General features: G+C 54.0%; 1 protein-coding gene and 1 non-coding gene across 2 annotated transcripts; both read right to left on the bottom strand.

Annotated features, from left to right (window-relative positions):
- Positions 1–182: 182 nt before the first annotated feature.
- On the bottom strand, positions 183–21560 carry CHD3 (chromodomain helicase DNA binding protein 3). Its single transcript, XM_024748361.1, is given in 43 exon segments — positions 183–1471; positions 1960–2086; positions 2331–2682; positions 2684–2732; positions 2734–2839; positions 3603–3798; positions 4090–4222; positions 4396–4504; positions 4882–5013; positions 5201–5302; positions 5417–5552; positions 5659–5780; positions 5895–6057; positions 6232–6376; positions 6934–7067; positions 7185–7270; positions 7742–7807; positions 8210–8387; positions 8861–9027; positions 9316–9547; positions 9726–9850; positions 10063–10180; positions 10820–10951; positions 11178–11319; positions 11453–11626; positions 11782–11903; positions 12184–12321; positions 12699–12899; positions 13073–13264; positions 13678–13777; positions 14170–14301; positions 15047–15258; positions 15799–16002; positions 16201–16434; positions 16754–16947; positions 17125–17275; positions 17436–17566; positions 17800–18083; positions 19354–19478; positions 19718–19888; positions 20376–20488; positions 21466–21484; positions 21486–21560. Coding segments are annotated over 43 exon segments (6465 nt in total). The 3' UTR covers positions 183–1230.
- Positions 6662–6801, bottom strand: LOC112401943 (small Cajal body-specific RNA 21). Its single transcript, XR_003003653.1, has one exon.
- Positions 21561–24436: the final 2876 nt, after the last annotated feature.

Raw genomic sequence — 24436 nt, 5'->3', positions numbered from 1 at the left:
GAAAAAGAGCCTTGGAGTCGTAGCTGATGATCCAACAAATAAAAATGAGAAAAAGGAAAAGTCACAAGATTTAAAAAAAGAGAGAAATGGGTAATAGGAAATGGCAGGAGGCAACACCCTTTCTTTCCTCATCCCTCCCCGAAACCAAAGAACTCCCCCACTCAAAAATAACAGAGCACACAGAAAGGAAAGTATAATTTATATGTACAACCAATAAACCTGATACAGAAGAGGGGACTGGGACAGACCAGGAGTGGGTGTGAAGAGACCGGGAAAGGAGCAGCAAGAAAGTGAAGGGGAGCGAAGAGCAAGTGGGGGGTTCGCCATGCAAACTGCCACTCTCCCCAGCCCCTCCTGGGGAGGAGGATGTGCCCATGTCTCCCCAGCCTGCCCTCCACTATTTTGCTCTGGTCCCAAAGGCAAGGTAGTCCCCTGACTAGACCCCCTGCCTGACCCACTCAAGTTTAGTTCATATCCAGGTCTTCAGGAGGGAGGGTAGAAGTCCTCCAAGAACCTGAGCCCCAAAACTGGGGGCTCCCCCCACATCTGGCCCATTGTGTTCTCCACCACCCTTTCTAGGTTACCTGGGTCCCTAGGACAGATTGGGGAGCTCCTCTTTGGCTTAAGGGAGTATCACCCAAATATTACTCTCTTTGTAGGGGTGGTCCTTGGTCCCTAGGGAGGGGGGAAGATTCCCAACACAAGATGCCGGTACGCAGGAGGTAACTGAGCCAGTGAACGGCGCCTTTATTCTGAGGCTGAACAGCAATGGACTCCCTCCCTTGTTAACTGCTCCGCCCTCCATTTGGGGGGAGGTAGGGGAAGGAAACATGCAGCCGCCCCTCCTCTTCCCTTCCACCCTCCCAGGGCTCACTGTCACCCCTCTCTAAAGTCACCCTCCTCTCTTGAAAGCTCTTTTCCCCACCAAAGTCCCTAAAGGCCGGGCAAGGCTAACCCCCCACTTCTGCAAGAGATGGAGCTTACGCTGCAGGAATAAGAACTGGGGCGGCTCCACCTCTTCCCCCCCGCCCCGCCCTACAGCCGCTCACTGGGAAGCTGTGTGTGCTGGGCAGTCGGGGGTACAGGTACTTGGAAGACCCTGCTGACCACCTCCCACCCAGACCTCTTCTCACCAGCACAGTCTTCAAAGCACGGTGGGAAAGGTGCACGGGGTGGAGAAGGACAAAGGGCCCTTCTTGAAGAGAGCTGTAGAGAGGGGCAAAGGGGCTCCTAGCCCAGCGGGGGCCCAAGGGGTGGGGAAGGCGGAGGACTGGCAGCAGGCCCCAGAGCCTGAGCTGGGGGTCGGCCTCGGGGACGGGGCCTGGGTGAAGGGCAGGCCTGGGATCCGGTCAGTCGTCTATACAGATCACCTCCCCGGCTCGGGGCTCCTTCCGATCCAGCCCGTCTGACACCAATGCCCCCACCATTTCCTTCTCCTTCTTCACCAGCACTGGAGGGCCGTTGGTGGCGGCTGTTTGGGAAGGGGGTAAGGAAGGGTCAATCCCTCCTTCACTTCCCATTGTCGACTGCTTCCTGACGACAGTATGTTCTTACTTCTAGGTCACCTCATGCCACATCCAATTTTCTAAGGTAGGGATGGGAAAAAATCTCTCTCTCTGAGATTCCCCACTGTACGCATGATGGAACACACGCTCCAACTTTCCCCGGAAGCCCCTTCCAATTTCATATTCTCTTCCTCTGAAGTAAACAGCTGGAGGAGGCTCATAGTACCAAGCCACAGAACCACTAAAACCCTAGATGAGGTTTTTGACAATGGGAATGGAAGAGAAGCTGAGAAAGGGATGGGAAAAACAAAGTCCAGAACCACTCCATTCCATAAAACACTGGATACTTCCAAGGAAATGAGATGGGCTGGACAAGTAAAAGGGTAGCTGAGCAGGGATGAAGCTTGGAAAAGGAAGAATGCAAGGAGCAGGAGGCAGGAAGTCACCAGCTGACCTGTGATGAAGGACCCTGCAGGCATCTGGCTGTAATTGGCGCCTGCGGCGGCCAGGGCCCCTACGGGTGCGGCGCTGAAGGCCGCCCCGTACCCCGGAGGTGTAGCGTACGGACCCGGGGGGAAGGCCTGGAAGAGAGAGCGAGCCCACATTAGAGGGTCCACAGTCTGAGAGGAAAGAAGCTGTCGGGGAGACATCATGGGCCAACTCCAGAACTACTGAGGGGTATCACACAGGCAGGGAGGCTCAAGGCTGACGAGCGTGCTGGAGCAGGTCGTTGTTCCACACTGCACGGGGCTCTGAAGGAGGTGTTCCTACGTGTGCAGGAGGAGTACCAACAGGGAAAACTGGAGTGGGGGGAAAGAGGGTTACCGGTGTGGGGTGAGGCTCCGTGCCCTTGCTGGCCAGCCGGCTGAGGATGCTGCGCTCGGACATCTGAAGGCGGGCTGCGATGGGGGGTATTCGGGACAGCGTGGCTGGCAGGCGGGTCACGTCCGCCTTCATGTCGCTCAGCAACTCCTCCAGCTGGTTCAGAACTGGGGCCCGGGCCACGGAGAAAGAAGGGCAAGAGAAAGACAGGGAAAGGGAGAGATGGAGCCAGGAAAAGAGATGAGGAGTCAGATGGACAGATACAGTCAGAGAAGGAGAGAGAGGAGGGCACAGATGTCGAAGAATCAGAGACCAAGGAAATGACAGAAGTAGAAAAAAAGAGCAACTCGGGGACAAAGAAAAAGTGTCAGGTAAAGAGGCAGAGAGACCAGATCACCACAGAGGACAGATGGAGAGAAAGAAGAAAGGAAAAGGGAATATGGAGAAAAGGGAGATAGGGGAGGGAGGACATCGGAAGACATGGGGGCGGGGAGTTGTCAGAACATCCCATACTGAAAGAGTGAGGTTTTGGGGTTGGGGATGACGGGGAGGAAATAGTCAGGAGGCGTGGGAGGTGGTAAGTGGTGTCAAAGACGTAAGGAATCAAAGTTTTAATATGTAAGGGGGGGAGGGAGGTTAGAGGGTCAGCATTACAGATTCAAGGAATTAGAACAGGAGTCAAAGGGGCCAGGAATCAGTCACTACATCAGACAGGATTAGATGGTTAGAGGGCTTTAGAACTTAATCTATTATTATCAAGGTAAGAGGGTTTGGGAGGAAGGGTTGAAGGTCAAAGGGAAGTTTCATGGGGTAGGGTCAGAGGGTGGGACGAAGGTGCTTTCTGCTTCATGGGGTGAATGAGACGTGAGGAACGTGGTTTGTGGGACCGGGGGTAAGGACTTTTGTGGACTATACACAGGCCAGGGCCCCAGAGAGAGTGCTATTAGCAATATGGCAGGTGTGTGGGTCAGCGAAGAAGTTCCGCCCTGTGGAGGGGACGTGGCACAGTCTCATGGAGATTGGGGGGTTGGGGGGAAGGTCCCTCCCTTAGGCACTGATGTGAATGCTACTAGGCACGGATGAGGGCTGGCCGCACGAATCCTAGAGGCTAAAAACCAAGGGGGTACCAGGTGGGTCGGGGTGGGGTCAGAGGTCAGAGGGGGGTGGTTCAGAGGGTAAAGGGGTCAGAGGGGTGGGAAGATTTTGAGGGGTGCGGGGTGAAGACTTACGCAGCGTTGTGGGCCCTCCCCCGCGCGGGGCCGCCGCGGCCCTTACCCTTGTGCAGCACGGCGTTGGCCGGCTTGTTCCCCGCCAACGACTCCTTGGAGAGGTGCTGGTGGCTCTCGGCCAGGCACTCGGCCTCGGCGAAGCGGGCGTGGAGGGCCATGGCGGGGTGCGCCGGCTCCTGTGATAGGTTCAGGTAGGCCGCCCGCCGCAGCTGCTCCTCAATCACCAGCGCCTGCTCCAGGAGCTAAGGGTGTGGGGAGGGGGTGAGTGCGGGAGCTGCCAGCAGCAAGCACGCAGCTCGGGGCTGGAGACCCACACTGCCCTCACCAGCGGCCCAGACCCCCAGCTCCACACCAATACTGACTGTGACCCCGATCCAGACCACAGTGCCAAACACAAGGTGACCCTCTGGTCTTTGCCTCAAGCATCGCCTCAACCCTCAAGGTGTTAACCCTGCCTACATTCCAACCAGATCTGGTCCCACTTCTCACCCAAGCCCCTCTTCAACACTGTTCCTTTCCTCCCTCATCCTCACCTTGAATCTCCGGGCCAGGAACTTATTTTTCATCTCCAGAAAGTTCCCCTTATTGGCTTCAGTTTTAAATGGCTCGTTGATAATGGCAAACTGAGCATCATTCTGGATGTCCTGCCACCGTGCGTAGCCATGGCTGCCAATAAAGGAAGTGGATCATCAAGGAATTTAACAGGGCTGGGCTGTGAACACGCCTTCCTTTTGGCCTGGTCGCCCCAAAGTGTGGCACTAGGCCCCCTTCCCTAAGTGTAGTTCCCCTCTCTCCAGGCTGAGAGAACGTTTTTTTCTTGCATTTGTAGCCAAGGATACAGGACAATCCCAGCCAGAAGCCAATAGTCATGTCTTCGGTGCCAGATCTCATTGAGTTTCCCCGAGGAAACAGCTGCCCGTTCCTCATTCTGCCACAGCGTGTGGAGCTCTGAAAAGAGGACAGAAGACAGATGAGGCATCAGGAGTTTGTGAAGCCCAACAGACTGGTACAGAGGAGGGAACTGAACAGTGGGACAGGACTAAGGGCTTTTTAGGAGGAACAGGGCAAGGTTAGGTGAGGGGTTAGGAATGAAACTAGTTACAAACAAGGTTCAAGTTCGGATTAAGAGTACAGGTGGGTTAAGGCAGCTTTGGAGTTAGGAGTACACTTAAGGAGGACCAAGGGCAAGGATCAGAGACAGCATGCACCATTGCATTGACAGTTACTTGGAATTAAAGGCGGAAGGAGGCCTCAGGCCCAAAGAGAAACCCCATGAGGATGAGCTAACCCCAGTGAGGAGCAGAGGGCAGTGAGGACCCCCCCACCTGTGAAGCCACCGTCTGCGATATTGAACATGAACCGCGGCTTCTCTGCCTTCTCCTCACGTCGCCCGTTGGACCGCGGCTCGTCTCGAGGAGGCCCAGGTCGAAGCTCCCGGTCCCCTTTTACATCTTCTGCTACGGCAGACGGGGCAGAGCTCACACCTCAGGAGAGTCTCCTCCCAGGTCCCAAGACTACTCTCTGTAGTGTACTGGCCCCTGGAACAGCTACCCACCCAGGACCCAGGCCTTTGGTTCCCAAGACTCCACGTCCCCTCCCCTGATTCCCTCAGGGACCCAGGTGTCCGGTCCTTCCACCCATTACCTCTCTTGCCCAAATCCCCCGTCTCCCCCTCCGGCCTCTCCCTGTGTTCCTGTCCATCCATCGGCTTCTCCTCCCCCCTCTCTCCTGGCGTCGACTCCGTGGCTGTGGGAGGGGGTAGGGGACAGGAAGGGAGGATGTCACCCTCAGCCCCTGACCCCAGGAAGAGGGAACCCCCAAATTCTAAGCCCCCCATCACCCCTAAGGCCATGCACCCACCTGACTTCTCTCTGTCCCCACGGTACCCAGGTTCAGGCTCCATCTCTCCAGGTACCCCTGGCACCTCATCCTCTAGAGGAATCTTCCTTGGCTCCAGCCGCTCCCCAAGTGATGGGGCTGGGCTGGGGGTATCAGCCTAAAGAGGACAACGGAGTCAGGCTGAAGTGGCGGCTCCTAGGCACCTGCCGCCACGACTCTGCCACTCCCTCCCCTCAAAGGAAGCTGGGTAGCCACACACACACCTCTGTTTCCATCTTCTCCCCAATTTTGCTATTCTTCTCTGGCTTCTCCTCCTGGTTTTCTGCTTCATCCTTCTCCAGAGGTGTCCTTACGCCATCTCCTTTCTCACTGGGAGCTGGAGTAGCTGCGGGGGTAAGGCGGAGTGAGGCAGGCAGAAACTCCCCACCCCAACTCCAGACCCTCGGCGTCTAACGGACACTGGCCCCATCTGTCTCTCCTGCCATCCTGAGCTGATTACCAGGTTTTGAGGTGCAAGGACTGTTTGCAGCAGAAGCCTCAGGAGTGGTGGGAGACGTTTTGGTAGGAGAGGAGGCTCTGGAGGAACGCTTGGAGTCAGCACTGGGGTCGGGCATCAGCTCCGGCATAGACCAGCGCCCATTGATGTGCTCAAACTCCTGAACCTGAAGGGTGCGGGGGAGTCGTAGGGACAGAGATCAGCTCGGGCACCGGACACACAGCAAGCTCCAGCGCTTCTCCCTTTCTCGCACCAGCGTGAGTCCGGAACTCAGGGACGAGAGGCAGAGGAGCACAGGGCCTAGGCGGCCAGCCTCTTTGGCTGAGGGGAAGACGGATACCTTCTTCTTGACGAGAGACATGACTCCAATGCGGGTCAACACTTGCTGGCGACTCAGTCCCTCCCGAGGGACCCCGTCAGCAAAGGTTTCAGAGCCGTCTGCCCCGGGCTCACAGAGATGGCGCATGAACAAAGACACATAGGCCCTAAGGAGCACGGGGGTGGGAGGTGTGTTAGAAGAGCCTTAGGGGGGGCAGGGCAGTAAAGGGGGCACAGGGATTACTGAACCTGAAACTCCCGGGTGCCTCCAGGGGTCCTCCCCTGGGCCTCTCAATCTCACCATCACCTGTCCTCCAAATCCTAACTCCCCCATCTGCCCCTCCCCTTGCATTTCCACAGTCCCCTTGGTCTTGGTTACTTCATTCCTAGGCCCCATCAGTCAGCTCTTCATCCTTCCCACCAGCCCCCCTGCCAGGTTATCATGGTCAAATAAATGTGAGGCAAGGACAGCCCAGGCGAGGCTCCTGTCTCAACTGCCTCTCCCATTGGGGAGGAAGCCTGGCCTCCCTGCTCTAGGCTCATCTGAGGGGAGGTGGGGCAGGCTGAGCCCACCCCCCAGGAAACTGAGCCAGGAAAGGCTGTCTGGCAGGGAGTACGGTGATCAGTTGAGTAAGGTCACATCATATGGTGGCCAAGAGGAAGGCAGTAACACCCAAAGTTTTTACCCTTCCATCCAGCTCAGCCCTGAATCACCCCCACTCACTTGAACTCTTTTTCAGTCTTGCCCCTGAGGTCCCGCACCAGCCACTGGGTGGTGAAGGCGTCCTGTGGTGGCATGCCCCAGCGCATCACAGCATTGAGGAAGGCCTTCCGCTGACGGGTGTTGAATCCCAACACCTGATGATGGGGGCAAGGAGGGAGTGGGCAGTGAATGTCCAGGATCTCATTTCTTGGTCTGTTCTACCCTCAGTGACTCAGCTTCAATTTCCTAGAGGGGCCTAGGCCAGCTCTCACCTCAATGTTGCCCCCAACTCGAGCCAGCAGTGGAGGCAGTGGCTTATCCTTTTCGTTCCGGAGCTGCCTCTTGGACTGTCGACGCCCTGGGTGGGGAGATGGTGACCCCGGTTAGTAGAGCTGCCACCTCCTTCCCCCCGCTCACTCTTTCCTAGCCCTCCATTCTCACAAGATACAGAACACAGGAAAGGCCTGTGTCAGCTCTGAGGCGCTTCTAATTTTCTTCCCAGCGCATTCAGAACTACTAACCCAATAGGTCCAAAAGAATCGAGTCGTACTAAAAAATCAGTAGCACCCACACGATGCAAGCAAGATTAATGGTAGGAATGTAAAAGGATGTTACCTTTCTCGATCTTTCATCTAGGTATCTAAGCCTGCGTGGTTACATACTCCCAATTTTAACAGTGGCGAGATTATAGATATTTCTTCCTTTTTGCTTACCTGCAATCTTTACTTTTTCTACAAATGAGCATTTTGTATAAAAATAGTGGGCTTAATAGACAATGGGAAGTGAAATGGGAAGAGGTGTGGTAGAAAAACAAGAAAACAGATGCCACCTTCAGGACGCTCATCAAAGTCTTCATCCTCCTCCTCTGATCCCACTGAGTATTCTGACTGGTTATCTGCGAGGAGAAGGGCTCAGTGGTCAGTGATGGCTCCCTGGATAAGCCCAGGCTGGGGCCCTTCTGTCTGGACACCTCCCCTCGGAGACTTCTGCACCTTCGCTCTGGCCTTGGCCCTCCTAGGGATGCCGGATGACTGCCTGCCGTCTGACTCAGGACCACACACCATGTCCACTCACCCACCTACCTCCTGACTCCTGCATAACCCACTCTAAACAGGGACCCCTGGGTGTCCATCTGAGCCCTCTGCAACTGCTAGATAGCTGAGATCACCTGCAAATCCACCTGGCCTCCGGGTAGCTCCCAGTGTCCCTTCCTCATCTCTTTCCACTTGGCAGGGAAGGCCCTGACTCCTAAGCGCACTCTCCCCTTCTCGGTCCCTCCGTCAGGGGCGGTCCTCACCTTGGTCCTCCTGAGCAGCATCATTGTAGTTAACCTGCTTGCGGACCCTCTTGCCTTTGCCGAGGTTGCGGGCCAGGTCTTCCTGCTGCTGCTCGTAGTGGTGTCTCAGCAGCTTCTCCCAGTAGTCAGGATCCACGTTCTCCTCCTGCTTGATGATCTCTCGTTCAATTTCCTCAATCTGAAGGGCAGCAGGACGAACGCTGAAGGCCTCCCCTTCCAATCCTTCCACCATGACAAAATCCCTACTCGCCTGCCTCCACCCAGCCCTAGACCTCGTCACTGTGTGTAAGTCCTCTGTGTGAGTTTTCCTTACCTCTTACCTGCAATATGCTTCTCCTCCTCGTGATTTCCCTTTTTTCCAAACCTCTCCTCTAGTGCCCTCTGTGTCCCTCCCACTCTGACTCAGAAGGTTCCCTCCCGAGTTTATCACCGCTTTCTCTGCCTAAGTTTTCTCCAAAGTCCAGTCTCATCCTTTAGACCAAGAAGTCGTTTGAGGTCCACTACCGCTCTCTGATGGGCACTGGGGTAAGAGATCAGACAAAAACCAAGAGCGAAGGGGGATCCTCCAACTTCAAGGTCTGGTCAAGGACGTCGGACACCACCCCTCAGAGGTGGCCCGGGATGCACAGTGTCTGGCCCCAAGCCTCTCACCTTGTCTTCTTCCCTCACCACGTACTGGGCCACCTTGAAGGAGCTGAGATACTCATTCATGTTCTGCACGTCAGTGTCCTCAGTTGCATCCTGGTTCCGGTCCAGGAGCCGAGCGATGGCCTCGTTGTCATAGTGAATCACACTGCTGTCCTCCTCCTTGTTCTCCCCTGGTGGAGTTGGGGAATGAGAGGGGACTCTGAGCTCTAACCAGAACCTCAGGCAGAACTTTAGAGAGATCAGAGGAAAGCCTTCCCCTCTGCTTCCTTTTCACGGGAGCTCTGGAGGAGAAGGCCCTTTCCCTGGACGTCTACACAGAGATTTGCTGTTGTTTTCAACCTGTAAGCCAACCTTCCTCCAAGGATGCAGAGAAGAGATTTTCTTCAGGGGGTTTCAGAAGAGAAGTGCTCATAGACAGCAAAGACCTGCTTACAGGGAGCTGCAGAAAAGGCTCTCACCCTCATTTTCATCCTTAAATAGCTCCTCGGTGCCAAATTTGAGGATGTCATCCAGCTCCTGCTTGGACATGGAGCCCGCCTTGGAGCCCAGCCCAGGCCGCACCACCAGATGCGTGAGCATCATCTTTCTCTTGGCCACCTGTGTGATTCGCTCTTCCACTGATGCGCGAGTCACAAACCGGTAAATCATCACTTTGTTGGCCTGGCCGATCCGATGAGCACGGCTGAAGGCCTGCAGGGGCCGGAAAGTGGGGATGGGCCGGGGGAGTGGCAGGGGAGACACCCCCTACATGCTCTGGAAAAGAGGCTGACAAGGAAGGGTCTTCTACCCACCAAGAGGTTTATTTCTGACCCCAGAACAGACAGACACATCTCCTTGCTCAGAGGGGCTCCAGGAGGCATGCTCTCACCTGGATATCATTATGCGGGTTCCAGTCTGAATCAAAGATGATGACAGTGTCGGCAGTGGCCAGATTGATGCCCAGCCCTCCAGCCCGGGTGGACAGGAGGAAGCAGAATTGTTGGGCTCCAGGAGCTAGGAGGCAAGAATTAGGAAATCAGGCCTTTCTTGTACCCAGCAGGTCTGTCCACCTGCTCCTAGTTGTTCCCTGGCTACAAACAACGATGCCCTCAACTCAAAAGCCCAGGTGGCTAATATCCTCCCAGGCCAGCACCCTCCCATCCCAGGGACCTAGGCACAGGTTTCTCAGGCCTCCCACACCCAGCAGGGACCAAGGCCCCCCTCACCATTGAAGCGATCGATGGCCTCCTGCCTCAGGGCACCAGTGATGCCGCCGTCAATGCGCTCATACTTGTAGCCTTCGTAGTCTAAGAAGTCCTCTAGCAAGTCTAACATTTTGGTCATCTAGAGCAAGAGAAAAGGCAGGAGTCTAGAACGACGAGGCAGTGGGATGCGCCCTGTCTGGTCTGACTACCTCTTTATTCTCTCTCAACCCCAGTCCTTACATTTGTACCCCTGCCCTGTCATACACCCCCCGGAGCTGCTTCCTCCACCCCCAGCTCCCCCTGGGACATTCTTGTCATTCTCTCTCTCCTGATTTAAGACCATTTCTCCTAAGGCAGAGGTTCTCCTCTGACACCCACGACAAAGTTTCAGGCAAATCTATGAATCCCCTGAAAATCTGTACAAAATTGTCTAGTTGTGTGTGCAGTTTTCTGGAGAACAGACCCACAGCTTTCATCAGATTTCCAAGAGGTCTGTGCTCTCCTCCCTTCCCCAATAAGGTTAAGAAACAGTACCAGTCCCAGAGACGACCTGTAGGAGGCAGATGGCTCACCCTTCCCCTTCGCCCCTTTTGGCGTACAGAAACTGGACTACAACTTCCAACAGCCTTAATTAAGAACAGGGATCAGAGACCAAGATGAACTTAGCTATACCAGAAACCCTTAGGGGTGTAACTGCCTAACCTCGCACCCCGTGGCAACCACAGGAATGAGGTCAGCGATTATCTGATGGTGAGAAAGAGCTACAGGGATGGGTCACCTGCGAGAAGATGAGCACTCTGTGTCCTTGCTCCTTCAGCTTCCGCAGCATCTTCTGTAACAGCATGAGCTTCCCGGATGCCTTAATAAGTGCCCCACCCTCATACGCCCCACTGGGAAGTTTGGGGGACTCCTGAAAAGAAGGCAGGAAGAAAGGAGGAGAGGGTCAGTGAACACGCCCCCGTATTCTGACTATGCCTAGAAAGCTGGAGGCCCAAATCCAGGCTCCACACCTTTACAATTCCTACTCATCTCAGAAATCTAGTCTCTGGCCTCCCAGCCCAACTCCAGCCCTGTGCTCAACTGCCCACGTTTCCAAAGAGCCAGGCATTTCACAGTCCCCCAGCTCCCGTATCTACCATAGCAGCCACAGGAAAGAGATATGGATGGTTGCAGCACTTCTTAAGATCCATCATGATGTTAAGCAATGACACTTGGTTCCCACCTCCTCGTGAGTTCAAGGCCTCAAAATTTCGGGTCAGGATATACTTGTAGTATTTCCTAAAGCCCAGGGCAGGGGCATAGAAGAGACACAATAAAGGAAGCAATTATGATGTTGCATTTGGTCACCAACTCTTGGAAAGCTGCCACCAAATCCTCAACCCTGGGCCAGGTAACCCGCCTTGCATCTCACTTCTGCATGGGGCTCAGCTCCACGCGGACGATGAGCTCTGTCTTGGCCGGCATATTCTTAAAGACATCAGCCTTGAGCCTCCTCAGCATATGTGGCCCCAGCAAGTCATGAAGTTTCTTAATCTGGTCTTCTTTGGATATGTCGGCAAACTCCTCCAGGAAGCCTTCCAGATTGCTAGTAGCCAGAAGGAGAAAAGGAAATGAACAGGCGTCAGGTTCTTTGCCCCTGACCTCAGGCTCTATTCTTCACTCCAGATGAATCCTCTTCCCACTCATCTTCTCAGTTCCTCCACCTCTCCTCTCTGCAGACCACCCTACTGAGCCACTTACTTAAACCTCTCTGGGGTGAGGAAGTTCAGCAGATGGAAGAGCTCCTCCAGGTTATTCTGCAGTGGAGTCCCTGTCAGCAGCAACTTATGATCTATCTTGTAGCCATTGAGGACCCTGAAAAACTAGAAAATGGGGCAAGGAAAGGCAGAGGAAAGGGCCCATCAGTGGCCAGTGGCTGGCCCACAGTATCACCTTTCCCTGCCTCTAGCTCCTATTTTCTTCAGGATCAGAGGCCCTCACATCCCTAGTCCTCTCCCTCTTCCAACCTGGACTTCTCCCCAGACTTATTCCCAGGCTTCCTGCCTCCCTGATTGCAGAAAGTGCCTGAAACTTTATTTTTTAGGACTAGGGCAAGTAGGAGTCCACAGCCTCAAGTTTCTGAGGCCTGGGTATCTCACTCACCTTGGACTGGTTGTTCTTGAGCCGATGGGCCTCATCCACCACGAGACAGGCCCAGCGGATGGAGCCAAGAGCTGCCTGATCAATGGTGATCAGCTCATATGATGTCAGGAGAACATGGAACTTCACCTGCGCCTCCCTCTGCCAACACAACCATTGTCCACTCGGCTGCCACCCCACACCCAAGCATCTAGGCCTCCACCCCCATTCTCCACGCAGACACCCAGGCCTAACTGAGACTCCCAAAGGGAGCCCGTTGTCCTGTCCTCCAACTTTGACTCCATGCAGGGACTTCTGAATGTGGCCCCCAATCTCCCACCACCCGTCCAGGATGAACAGATCCATGTACACCCCTAGGAGTACCCACTACATCTCCAGGACTGGAGTGCAGAGGCGTGAGGGGAGGTGGAGTAAAGGAGGGAGAAAGCTGAACGGGGAATAAAGGAACTGAAGTCCTGGTTGGGGCAACGAAACGACAGATCTGAGCACTTTAGAGGACATGAGATAGAGGGGCTTACCTTCATCTTAAAAGCTTTCTTGCCACCTTTGATGGCATTGTCTTCAAAGGAAAACTCATTCTCACGAATGATGGCTCGGCTGTCCTTGTCACCCGTGTATGTCACCACATAGAACTTGGGTGCCCACATCTGGAACTCCCGCTCCCAGTTAATGATGGTGGAGAGCGGGGCGCTCACCAGGAAGGGACCCTTTGTGTGGCCCTGGGAGTCGAGGGTGGGGGACCATTAGTCTAGGCTCACGGTTATACAACCCAGTCCACTGCCTGCCGCACCCCTCCCCGCCAGTTCTCTGCCCTCACCCTCCACTCCCACCTTCCCCAGTCCAGGCTAGGCCTCAGCACGGCTGTCCCCCTCAGGGCCCGAGAGTCTAGCACCTCCTTATACAGTGAGTAGAGGAAGACGATGGTTTGTATGGTCTTGCCCAGTCCCATCTCATCAGCCAGAATGGTGTCAGTGCCCTGGGCCCACGAGAAGCGTAGCCAGTTCAACCCCTCCAGCTGATACATGTGCAGCGTGCCTCCAGTGGCTGTGATGAACCGTGGCTGAGTCTCGTATTTCACTGTAGGCTGTAGAATCAAGAAGTCAGAAAGCTCAGGGGAGCCATCAGCTGCTCCTCCGGTCTTGGCCTCCTCCTCCCCTCTCCCCGGCACTGATATCAAATGGGATTACAAGTCCCTCTCCTATGGCCTGAGCTTATGAAAGTTTGAGTCTGCAGTGCCTCCCCCTCATTCCTTAAAACAATACCCAGAAGCACTGTGGGGAAGGAAACTGGTAGAAGAGCCCTGTGTGCTGCTGTCTCTAGCAGCTCTCACTCCTGTGCCAAAATTCCTAGCACTCTTGGGGCAAAGCTGAACACTGAAGGAAGAGCTACTGTTCAAAGAAGTTGTTGAAACTCTGGGAAGTTCTGTCAGAAGCCCCCAGGAAATCTTCGATCAGCATGGCTCCAGAAACGGGAGACAGGCCAAGTGGGAGGACTTACATCATTAGTAGGAGAGCTGGGAGGCCCATCACCCTGCAGCTCCTTCTTCTTCTTCTTATACTTGCGGGGCTGGGCGGGGTCCTCCCCCATAATTAGTTCTCTGGGAAAACAGCGGGTCTGAGTGAGACCTGGTCCTTGGACCCACCCCCTGTCCTTCTGAACCCACTCCAGACCTAGCTCCCACTTTCCATAACCAAGATTTTCTCACATTTCCTTTCTCCCAGGTTCTTTACCCTCACCCCTATGGAGTTCAGCTCTAAAGCCAACCCTCCCCACTCCTCAGCATCCTCATCCCCATTACTCAGGCTAGATCTCCTTTCTGTTCCTCACACCACCTCTTTCCCGACCCCACTGCAAACAACCCAGCCCAGGCTCCCACTGCCCTAAATTCTAGATTGGGTCTGTCCCTACTGCATCTCATTTAATGCTGGAGGTTTAGCTTTCATGCCTCTGTCCTCAGACTCCCTCTAACCCACGACCTGGCTCCCTCACCGGTGTCTCCAGTAGCTTTGTTTATGGTCTTCATATTCAGGGATGTTCATTTCATCTTCCTCCCACGTGGACTGGTCATATGGCAAGTCCCTCCATTTCACTAGATAGTGGTAATTTCCCTTCTTATCCACACTGTGGGAAGAGAAGCCAGGAGATGGAGCAGGAGGAGAAAAGTAATATGTGTCACAAGTAGAAAAAGTCATAATCAACACAATTATCAGCAAACATGCAGACGTTGTCACCTAATCCTCAATGGTGGGCCTCTGAAAGGCAGTTTGGAATGGCTGAAGTTCTACCCTAACTTTTTCAGGATGGCTTCCTAAAAATCAACGATCACAAAACATCCCTGGCTTCAACATCGTTCGTTCATCCAATCAGTATTTACTAAGCATCTACTACATGCCAGGCACTGTCCCAGGCACGGGTGATTGAGCAGAACTAAGCAGACCAGTGACCTATTCCCATGGAGCTCACATTCTATTGGGGGAGGCAGTGATGAAATAGGAAAATAAAAGACAATGTAACATTAGTTAGTAATAAGTACTGTGAAGAAAGAAGTACTAGAAACACTGGTCTATATGAACCATGTGTTTCACGTTTTGCTTTTTTCACAACCAGATCCCCAGACTCATGTGTCATTTCTTAAGCTGTTAGAAATTAAAAGAAGCAAGGACAAAGCAGTCAGTGCTGGGCTAGACTTTCCTCCTGGTTCCTCCCATCTCCATAGAGGAAACAAAGCCAGAAGGGCTGGGGCCGCAGTGGGAATTATCCAGTTAGATCAATTATCTGGTTAATCAACAAATACTAACATGGAGCCACAGCGCAACAAGAATAGTGGCAAAACCCAGGTAGGCCTTCGCACGGACCAAGGACTCACCTGTGGTTGATGATCCGGTGGACGGTCATCCACTCTGGCTTGATGCCGAAACGATAGTACTTCTCCTCCATCTCGGCATAGTGCGGGTCCTTCACCTTGCGTTTGTCACTCTTCCCATCATCCTCACCAGAGCCGTAGTCGAGGGGTGGGGGCTCGTCCATGTCATTCTTCCGTTGATAGTTTCGGTACATTACCAAGTGGAAAATTTCCAGCTGATGGGGCACAGAGGAGGAGGGGATAGATAGTCCCAACATCCCGAGAGGACAAAAGGAGACAGGGCAGAGGCCGGCAGGGGGAATGGCATGGGAAAGCAAGCAATGAAAGAGGTGGGATGAGGGACATAGTGAGTTAAAGCCAAAGCAGGAGAACGAATAGCACGCCAGAGAACAGAGTCAGAGACAGGACCTGGGTGGGGAGGTATTAATAAGCAAAAGGAGAAAGGGAATAGGGTTGTTAAGATTGGGGCTATCAGTAAAACATGGTTAAGACGGATAAGCAAAGAGATGGAGTTGAGGCAGGCTAAGGAAAGCCTATGTCATACCTAAGGGAAGGAATCTAACGGAGACTGAGGGAAAGAGAACTGGAGTCCAAGAGAACCAAGTGTGGAAACTAAGGGAGTTGGTAGGGTGTGTGCGGCCAGAGGCCTAATGTGAGGGAAAGCAGAGGGGACGGAAGACGAGAGAACAGTGGGCCAAGAGAGAGAATGGCAGTGAATGGGGCCCCAGGAGGCGGGGAAGGAGAGGCCCTTGTACCTGAAGCTCCTTGGCCCAGGAGCAGTGCCAGTAGGACAGGCCTACCCACTTGACAAAGAACTCTCTCTCCGATCTGCCTTGAAGAGGACGTGCGGGTGGGGCATCTGGATTCCCGTCTGCCTGTTGGGGGGCTGGCACTGCCACAGGGGGCTCCCCCCACCGCCAGTGTAGGATCTTCTGCACACGGCCTTTCAGCACGGGACACTTCGGGATGGACGCACACAAAGAGGAAAGAAAGAGGCAGAAAGAGCCCATCATTAGAGTAGGAGGATGGGGGTCCCACACGGGAATCAAAGGCTAGGTGTGGGGGAGAGTAGAGAAAGAGCGAGCCCAACCTTTGGGCCCTGGAGATGGAGAAGGAGTCGGGGCTGACAATAAAGCCTGAGAGATGGGCACACTCACTGTGCATCGGGGACACAGCCACTCGCCATTGGGGATGTCAGGCAGCGGGGGGTTCAGGCAGTGAATGTGGTAGGAGGAGATGCAGGCGTCACAGCACAGGAGCTCCCCGCCATCCTTGCACACACGGCAGTACTCCATGTGGTCGTCCTCTTCCTCCTTCTCCCCCTCCTCTTCCCCCTCCTCTTCATAGTCTTCCTCCTCTTCCTTGGCCTCCCACTGTACCCCCTCCTTCTCCTGGGAGGCCAAGGACAGACACAGACACAAGAAAGAGGATAAGGAGTGAGGCTGGAAGACAGAGGCAAACCAGGACAGCTAGATCCTAGAAGTGCAGAGAAGATTGCTGGGAACAAAGTAACAGGACATCTCAGGTCCCCAAAATGCTAATTTTGGGGGCAAAGGAATGGGGGAGAGGATCAAACTAGGATCTTGGACACTTCCAACATCTGTTACTGAGAAGCCCAGGCATCTGGAGGTAGGGAGAGGACAAGAGAAAGCAAGGAGGAAAGAGGTGGGTGGGTCCCTGAGGGCCATAAGAGGTGGCACCAGTACTCACACAGTGGGGGCAACTCCATTTGCCCTCAGGAGCCCGGTCAAGCTCAGGATCGAGGCAGACGAGGTGGTAGGCACGAGGGCAGGTGTCACACAGAATAATTTCCCCACCCTGCTGGCACACCTCACAGTAATCCTGGTGATCCGTCTCGTAGCCATCAACCTCCTCCTCCCCGGCCACTGCAGGACAGCCCAGGACTGTCATACACCCCAGTGGAGGCAAAGGAAACAGAGAGAGAGAAGGAGAGCGGAATGCGAGAGGGGAGAGAAAGAGAAAAGCGTTCAGTAAAGAGGTCAACACTACAAATAAGAAAGACAACGAAGGAATGAAAGGAAGGCTGAGTGACAGGGCTGCACACAGCTGACACCGCTTACCCTTCTTCTTCTTCCTTCCTGGCCGGCCTCTCTTTAGTTTCTTGGTGCGGACAGGGCCATCAGGGCGGCCTGAGGCACTGTGGACACTGCCACTGTCCAGGTCTGACTCCTCAGCCTCTGGTTCAGGGCCCTCGTCACTCTGGAAGACATACTGCCCATAGCCCCCGTGGCTGTCAGAGAGGCCAAATGGACTCCACTCCCCTCCCCAGGCCTTGGGCTCCCGCTCCAGCTGCCCTCACGGACCCTCGTGTCTGGACCCCCAGCCCCTGACCACACCCCAGAAGTATAATGGACAGGGAGGGGCCACCCACCGAGCCTCCCTTCTTCCTCTTGCCACCCAGCAGCCCTAGTTTGATTTTGAGTGGTGCCATCTTCTTTCCCCGAAGCTTCTTGCGTCCATCAGGCACTCGGGGACTCTTACTCCGCCTCTTGTGGCCTGGACCTGAGTGAAGAGTGGGGTGACAGAGAAAAAGCCGAGGTCATGAAAGCCAGGAACAATGCAGGCCGTAGGGTTTCTGGACCTCTCTGTGGGCTATGGTCTCACTGAGACCCCTTCCTGGACAGCATTTCTTCTACAACAATCAGGGCTGAGAAGACAAGAGCTCTGGACTATAATTTGAGAACATGCAGTTTAGAGGGTGAGGTGACAGTTGTTCCAACTAGAGGGTTTCTTACCTTTGCCCTCTTTGGTTTTGGCTCTTCGGATGGGTGGGGGCTGGATATCAGCAGCAGGGGGTGGTGGAAGGGCGGGGGGTCCGGAAGGTGCTATGGGGGTGGCCGATGAGACAGCTGCTGACACCTGCTCAGCTACAGCTGCGGCCGCCGCTGCCGCCGCTGCCGCCACAGCAGCTGCCGACCCCTTGAAGGGGTTGTTGGCGCTGAACTCTCTCCACTTGGCCCCAAGGATGGTCATCATCTTAGACATTGGGATCTTAGGATTCTTCTTAGCAATCAGGGGCCTGAAAATATAGAAGCAAGGCGCTCGGATCCCTCACAGATGGTCTGGGAATACTGTCATTTCCCCTCACCAATTAAGTCTATGTACCAGGTAGGATTCCTAGGTGGTGAAAATACATCCTATGAAGAATAACATCAATTTTGAAATAAAGAAATAAAAAGTTTAAGAACGGAAAAAAAGTTTAAAAAAACAAGAAAAAAGTATGAAGAAGAAAAAAAAAGGCAAAATAAAAGTTAAATGCAGATTAAAAAGGATAAAAAAATATGAGATTAATAAAAAAGCTCTACTTTGGACAACTACTTTACAGTTCCTAAAACACTTCCACACACATAATACCTTATTTCTTCCTCGCAATACTACTAGGAGTTGCTATGATTCTCTGTGCTTTTCTAAAGAGTTCCAGGGGCCCTGATGAAGGGTCCCATCAGGTGGAGTCTGATGGGCCACACTGGTTCTGCTCTGCGGTGAGGTGTTAAGCTCTCGTGAGGACGTGGGTGACCCCGGTGCTGACAGAAGCACTGTCTTTAGTAGTGAAGCAGTGAGACAACGGGACTAAGGACAGCTACCAGGGATTGAACACCACTAGGGGCCAGGCACTGAGTGTGCTGAGCTTTCCATCCATCATCCCATCAAATCTCCACAAGGCCCCGTGAGGTACGTACTATGTGCCTATTTCACAGATGCGGAAACTGAAGACCACAGAAGTGAGCTGCCCAACGTGACACCGGGACCTAAACCTCAGCAGGCTGCCTCCAGAGCGCTGAACGGCTCTGCTCCAGTGCCTGCTCCCCAAAAGGCATCTCTACTGTTCTGTACTCTACTGCGGGAGCCACTGAAGCTCAGGTCCCACTGTCAGCAATGCATCCTCCGTTATTACTGGTGTCTAACGAAGGGACAGAGGACTTGATAACTGAGCAAAGGAAACTGGGGAACACGGATACCACCTCCCCGCTCCAGTCTAGAGAGAAGTCAGGCAGGGGAAACTGGAACTGTTAGACCAAGGAGGGCCATCTGTCCTCCTGATAGTCTGTCACCACAGAGGTTTCTAACCTAGCAGTGGTACTGTGACCCCCCAGTGAAGGGTTCCTGACTGGAGTCCTTGGATCCTAGGAGTGCAGGAATTCCCTAAGATGACATGGGGAATTTTATGTGTATGTGCTGTGAATTTCTCTGGAGAGCAGTTTCTTAGCTTTCATCAGATTCCAGAAGGGTCCAGGGCCTCCCCCAAATTAAAAGCGTCTGCTCGAGAGGGCTCCTCAGCCCTACCGCACCTCATGAACTGGCTAAAGGCTTTGTAGTTGGTGAGTGTGTGGTAATCCTCCTCAGAGAACACATGTTCCACGTCCTCCAGGCCCCAAGTCAGAAGCAGAGTTGCCGACGACTTCTGTTCCACCTGCTGGGCGAGACCAGGCTTCAGTGACGCAGGGGTCCAGTCCTGGGCCCCCCACACGCCTCTCTACCCACCCACCAGGTTCCCTGGGCTTTCTGCTTCCTGCTCCATTCCCAGCCCAATCCCACTCCTCACAAACCACAGCCTTTCCACTTAGCACCCTGCTTGCCCAGGGCTCTCCCTCCTCCACTCCTCATGCCTGTCATTAATACTGATTTCTCCCCTCACTCCCTAATTCTACTCACCTTTTGCCCCCCATCTCCCTCCCCTTTTTTCCGCCGCTTCGTCTTCTTCTCCTTTTTTTCTCTGTGCTTCCGTCTCCGTTTCCGACCTGGTCCAGTTCCATATTCACTGCCTCCACTCTCTGACTTCTCCCGGTACTCATCTCGCTCAGAGCCAAATTCCTCCTCGCTGTCCTAAGGGAAAGAAATAAAAACACTATTTCTTCAGCCCTTCCTTGTGCCAGAAACTGTTCTCAGCACATAACATTTATCGTCTCTTTTGATCTTCACAACAATCCTATGATAGTAACATCTATCTTTATCCACTTTTTTGTAGATGAGGAAACTGAGGCACAGAGACCTAAATAAATTGTCCAAGAAGACAGAAGACTGCTAGGCTCTAAATTCATGCAGTCTATCTCCAGAGCCTGTGCTTTCAACCGCTTCTCTGTGCTGCAGGGCAAGTCAAGTCGACAACTGGGCTCTTCACTAGGCCGTGGTGAGTGAGGTTAGGGTCCCAGACCTGGGAGATACAGGCTAGCAAGCGGGGGTGGGGTCAGGTAGAGGGGATCAGGCCTCCCTGACTTCAGGATCCCCACAGTAATCAAGACCAGAGAAAATGTAGGTCTCTAGGGCTGGGTCTCCAAGCCTAGCTGTAGAGATAGGAGTCCTGAACACTTACAAGCTTCTTGCGTTTTCGGGCTTTTCCTGGCTTGTTCTCCTTCTGCTTCTTGGGTCCTCTTTTTCTCTTCTTCACACCCAGTGCTGAAGGCAGCAGCCGAATGTCATCCTTATCTTTGGGGCAGAGAGCACCAGAAAACCTAAGCCTCTAGGTTCCCAGTCTCTGCAGCCCCTTCCCTTCCTCACCTCCTCAGTTCCCACTGCTCTCTAGGAACTCCAGCATTAACTCTTCCAAACCTTGCCTCCCTCCGCTGGATGCAAACAGAGAGTGTTTCGAGTACTCTGGGATGCTCGGGTTCTGAATGGGAGGTCAGGGGTCAGAAGGGAAGAGCGGCCAAACCACTCCGGTCTCTCCCCTCCTACTAACAAGGGACCAGGCTCTAGGCCATGGGCTCTGACTGTGGCAGGTCCTTTTAGTCGCCGCCAGGGCTCCTCCTGCCTTCCCCCTCACTTAGCCAGCTGGCATCCTGCCCAGGAACTGGGGAAGCCATGCCCAGCTGCTGGCCTGGCCTGACCCCAGCACTTGGAGTGGGGAGACACAAGCTGGCAGCTCCCTAAGCCAGATGCTGAGACGGCAGAGCCAAAGGTGGACACCTGGGTTCTCACACTAACACCCTGGGGCCCTGACATCCTTTTTGTGAGGAGGGAGGCCTCTATTTATATTTCCTCAGATAATCACCAAGCCTCCTGTCACCCCAGCACAGCCCTGGAGGAAAAGAAATCCTCAGTCAGGCATGTTCACTTCTTGCCCACAGGATCACAGTGTCTAGCTCCTTTGTCACACCCTAACCCCATCCAAGAAGGTCTCCACAATCACCTAAACATTCCTCCTCCTCCCAAGGAGACTGGAAATGTGCCTTCAAATCTATATACTCCTCTCTGTTCCCTTTGAGAACTCAGGGACCCTGCCCCTTTGTCCCCTGGTCTCACCCCTTGTCTCCAAATTTAGTCCCAGACATCCTAACCCATTCATATATAAGCAGTATGGGAGACCCACACAAAGACACGGGCACAGACACAACCCGCATATGCATTCCCAAATGCACAAGCATCGCATACTCATGAGCACAAGCCCAGAGGACAGCCTGTACCTGCTTTCAGCAGGGCTAGGTTCCCTGGCTTTCTCTCCAGATGTCTCTGTCAGAGAGAACGGGGCTGGTTCTTCCCAGATGTCCCCTCTCCCCATTCTCCATGACCCCTGTCGGACTGTGGAGGCTTAGGGGACAGAAAGTAACTCCGCGAGGAGGAAGACACCAATGCCACACAGACATGAGGCCCTGTTTGGCCTCCCTCCCCCAGCAAGCACTAGATTAACCCGCCAGACCTGTCTTGCTCAGGCAGAGGCAGCTGTGCAGGAGAGGAAAGTCTGGGCCTGGCCCAGCCCCTTGCTCTAGGACACACAATCCTTCTTCCCACAACAGCCAAGGGAAAATTAGCCACAATTAACACTGGAGGCCTTGGTTTCCACTGCCTCAGAATCTGGGCACCTCCTTCCTTCATTGCTACTTCTCACAGCTCCAGCATCCTGTGCCCTCTTGCGCAGGAAGACACTCTAGGACTGGGGGATTGTGGCAGCCCCAGGTGTGGAAACAGAGTGGGGACCCTGATAGGAAGTCAGTAAGACGCCATGCCCCAGCAGCCCGCGCTCCCTCACCCCAGGGACCGCGGCTAATATGAACATGGAAACGGAGGCCGCCGGGGCAGAGGCAAGGGCAGGCCAACTGGCTAAGGATCAGGGAAATGGCCTCGGTCTCCACCAGCTGGGGGGTGGGACACAAGCCCTGGGACCTCGCAGCCAGTTAACTCCACTCCCCACCCCAGCGGGAGGTTCCCGAACTTGGGAAGACGGCCGTGGTGTGGAGAGGCAAAGTAGACAGCGAGGAAAGGAAAGGGAGGGCAAGAAAGCAAATCTAAGTCCCAACCTCTGTCTCACCAGCCACTCAATGCTGGCCTGGAGCCCAGACTCTCCCACATCCCGGCTCAGATCTCGGGAAGACGGCGAGGGAGGAGGGCGGCGAGGAGGGTGGGTGGAGCCTGGCGAGCCAGAGGACGCAGGAGGAGCCTCGCAGCGAGCCTCGCCTCCCGCCCGCCCCTCTCTTCTTCTAATCTCACCATCAATCTCTCACACATATATTTATTTTTTCTCAAATTCCCCTCCCTCCCCCACAACGAACCACCATAATAGGTCTGCTGCACATGCGTATTGCATGCAGGGGGTGGGTTTGTATTTTCAGACCTTTTGCAAAGAAACTACCAGAATTTTCCGCACCACCCACAACCATTCCCCACCCCCACCCCCAAGGAATCACATCTATATATTATGTTATATTATTTCTCTAGACTTGCCAGAAGGGGGAGGGAGAAGAAATGAGTTTTTGGCTTCCTGCTCCCTTCCCCCATCAGCACGAGTGCTATTATTTTAAACGTTTAACAATGTACGGAGACTGGAGAGGGGGGAAGGGATAAAATTGGTCTTGGGTAAGAATGTAAAACAAAATGGTGAGAATCAAAGCCGTCAGAATGAAAAACAATAGAAACCTCTCACACGTATAAACTCATCTCGTAGAGGAGGATGAGGGAGGGCAGCCTGAACATATTGCCTCAGAGGAGGGTTATTTTGCCCACACTTAGGTAGACAGAAATAATGGGCAGACTAAAAATATTTTCCTAAAGTTTTACCTCAGAAAGTCATCTGAGAGGGTGTATCTGGGTCACTCGTTTGACTTGGAGGGCTGAAAGGGAGATAAAATTGCCCAGGGAGAGAGAGTAGGTGGGTTTTCATTTCAAATATACCATTTTAAAAACATTTGACGATGCTTAGAAAGCAAAGGGAAAAGGGGAGGGAGTACTGACACAAAGACCCATCTCGACCTCAGATTCTTTCATGCCCTCCCCTTCACAGACCCAAATCCGGGATCAAAAACCCCCAAATACCGCATTCCAAGTTCGGAATACACATAGGCGAGAGCTGCTAATGCCCTAACTTAACCTGACATCCTTTCTTCCTCTCTTTTTAGCACCTCTGCTGTCTTCCAGGCAATCCCCTACCCACAATTCTTTATTCCTTTTCCCTTCTGCAAAATCAGTGGGCTCTCTGGGATAACTTTTAAAAAACTTTTCCGGTTTTCGGACCAGCCTGATGGGAGGGGAGGTGGATTTTATCTTGTTTCCATTAGATACACATACCCCCCCTCCCCCGGCCCAAGAAAGCACCCCACAGTCCCTCAAAGGCTGTCTCAACTAGACAGGAACATTTGCCACTGAAGCCACACAGATCAATACGACAGTTTTACAAAGAGTATGTTGTTAGACGTTTTGAAGTTTGGTGCATTTGTGCTGCACCGCACCAAGACACCCGAAAGATGCTCACTTAGAGTCTATTCTGAAAAACACTAGCTGAACACTCTGCAGAGTGGCCGGACTGGGACCACTGCTGGGCCCCCCGCGCGAGGCAGCGGTCAGGCCCCTCCACCGCGGACGGAACTGCCCAGACAGTGCGGGTGACTTGTCATCCCCGGGGAGGGGTGCTGAGTGACGGTCAAGCTGCAGAACAGCTGGGTGGGCAGTTCACGCCCCCCAACGTGGTCAGGGTGTGGGTGGTTTCAGCGGGAGAGTGAGTGACAGTGAATGGCAGCCACGTGAGAGTCACAGCTGGGCAGCTCGGCCACCCCAGACTGACGGGGTCATGGTGGGGGGGGCGCACTTGACACAAAAGAGCCCAGAGCAGAGGAGAGATAAAGGGGGTGGGGTTGGGGGCATCTGGTCTTCCAGACACTCTCCTCTCTGTCCCCAATTTTCAATGACTGCTCTCCGTAGTACGAGCCAGAGAGAGGGGGCAGGAACCAGTCTCATTCCAGGAAGTGGTCCGCGTGGAGTGTGGCCACCACCTGCCCCTAGTCGTCAGCCGCCCGCAAACATTCACCCGACCCCTCCCCCACGTGCCACCGCACGCTCCAGAGTTGGCGGGCACCGAAGTCCCCGCAGGTGCGGGGGGGTCCGATGGTCACCCGCTCCCCCCGGCCTTCCCAACTCCTGACGGGGGGGAGGGGGGTGAGGGCCGCG

The sequence above is a fragment of the Neophocaena asiaeorientalis genome, unplaced genomic scaffold (genome assembly GCF_003031525.2).
Source record: "Neophocaena asiaeorientalis asiaeorientalis breed wild unplaced genomic scaffold, Neophocaena_asiaeorientalis_V1.1 scaffold543, whole genome shotgun sequence".
Lineage (NCBI taxonomy): Eukaryota > Metazoa > Chordata > Mammalia > Artiodactyla > Phocoenidae > Neophocaena > Neophocaena asiaeorientalis.
The sequence above is the reverse complement of the archived record's forward strand: the minus strand, read 5'-3'. Positions and strand labels throughout refer to the sequence as shown.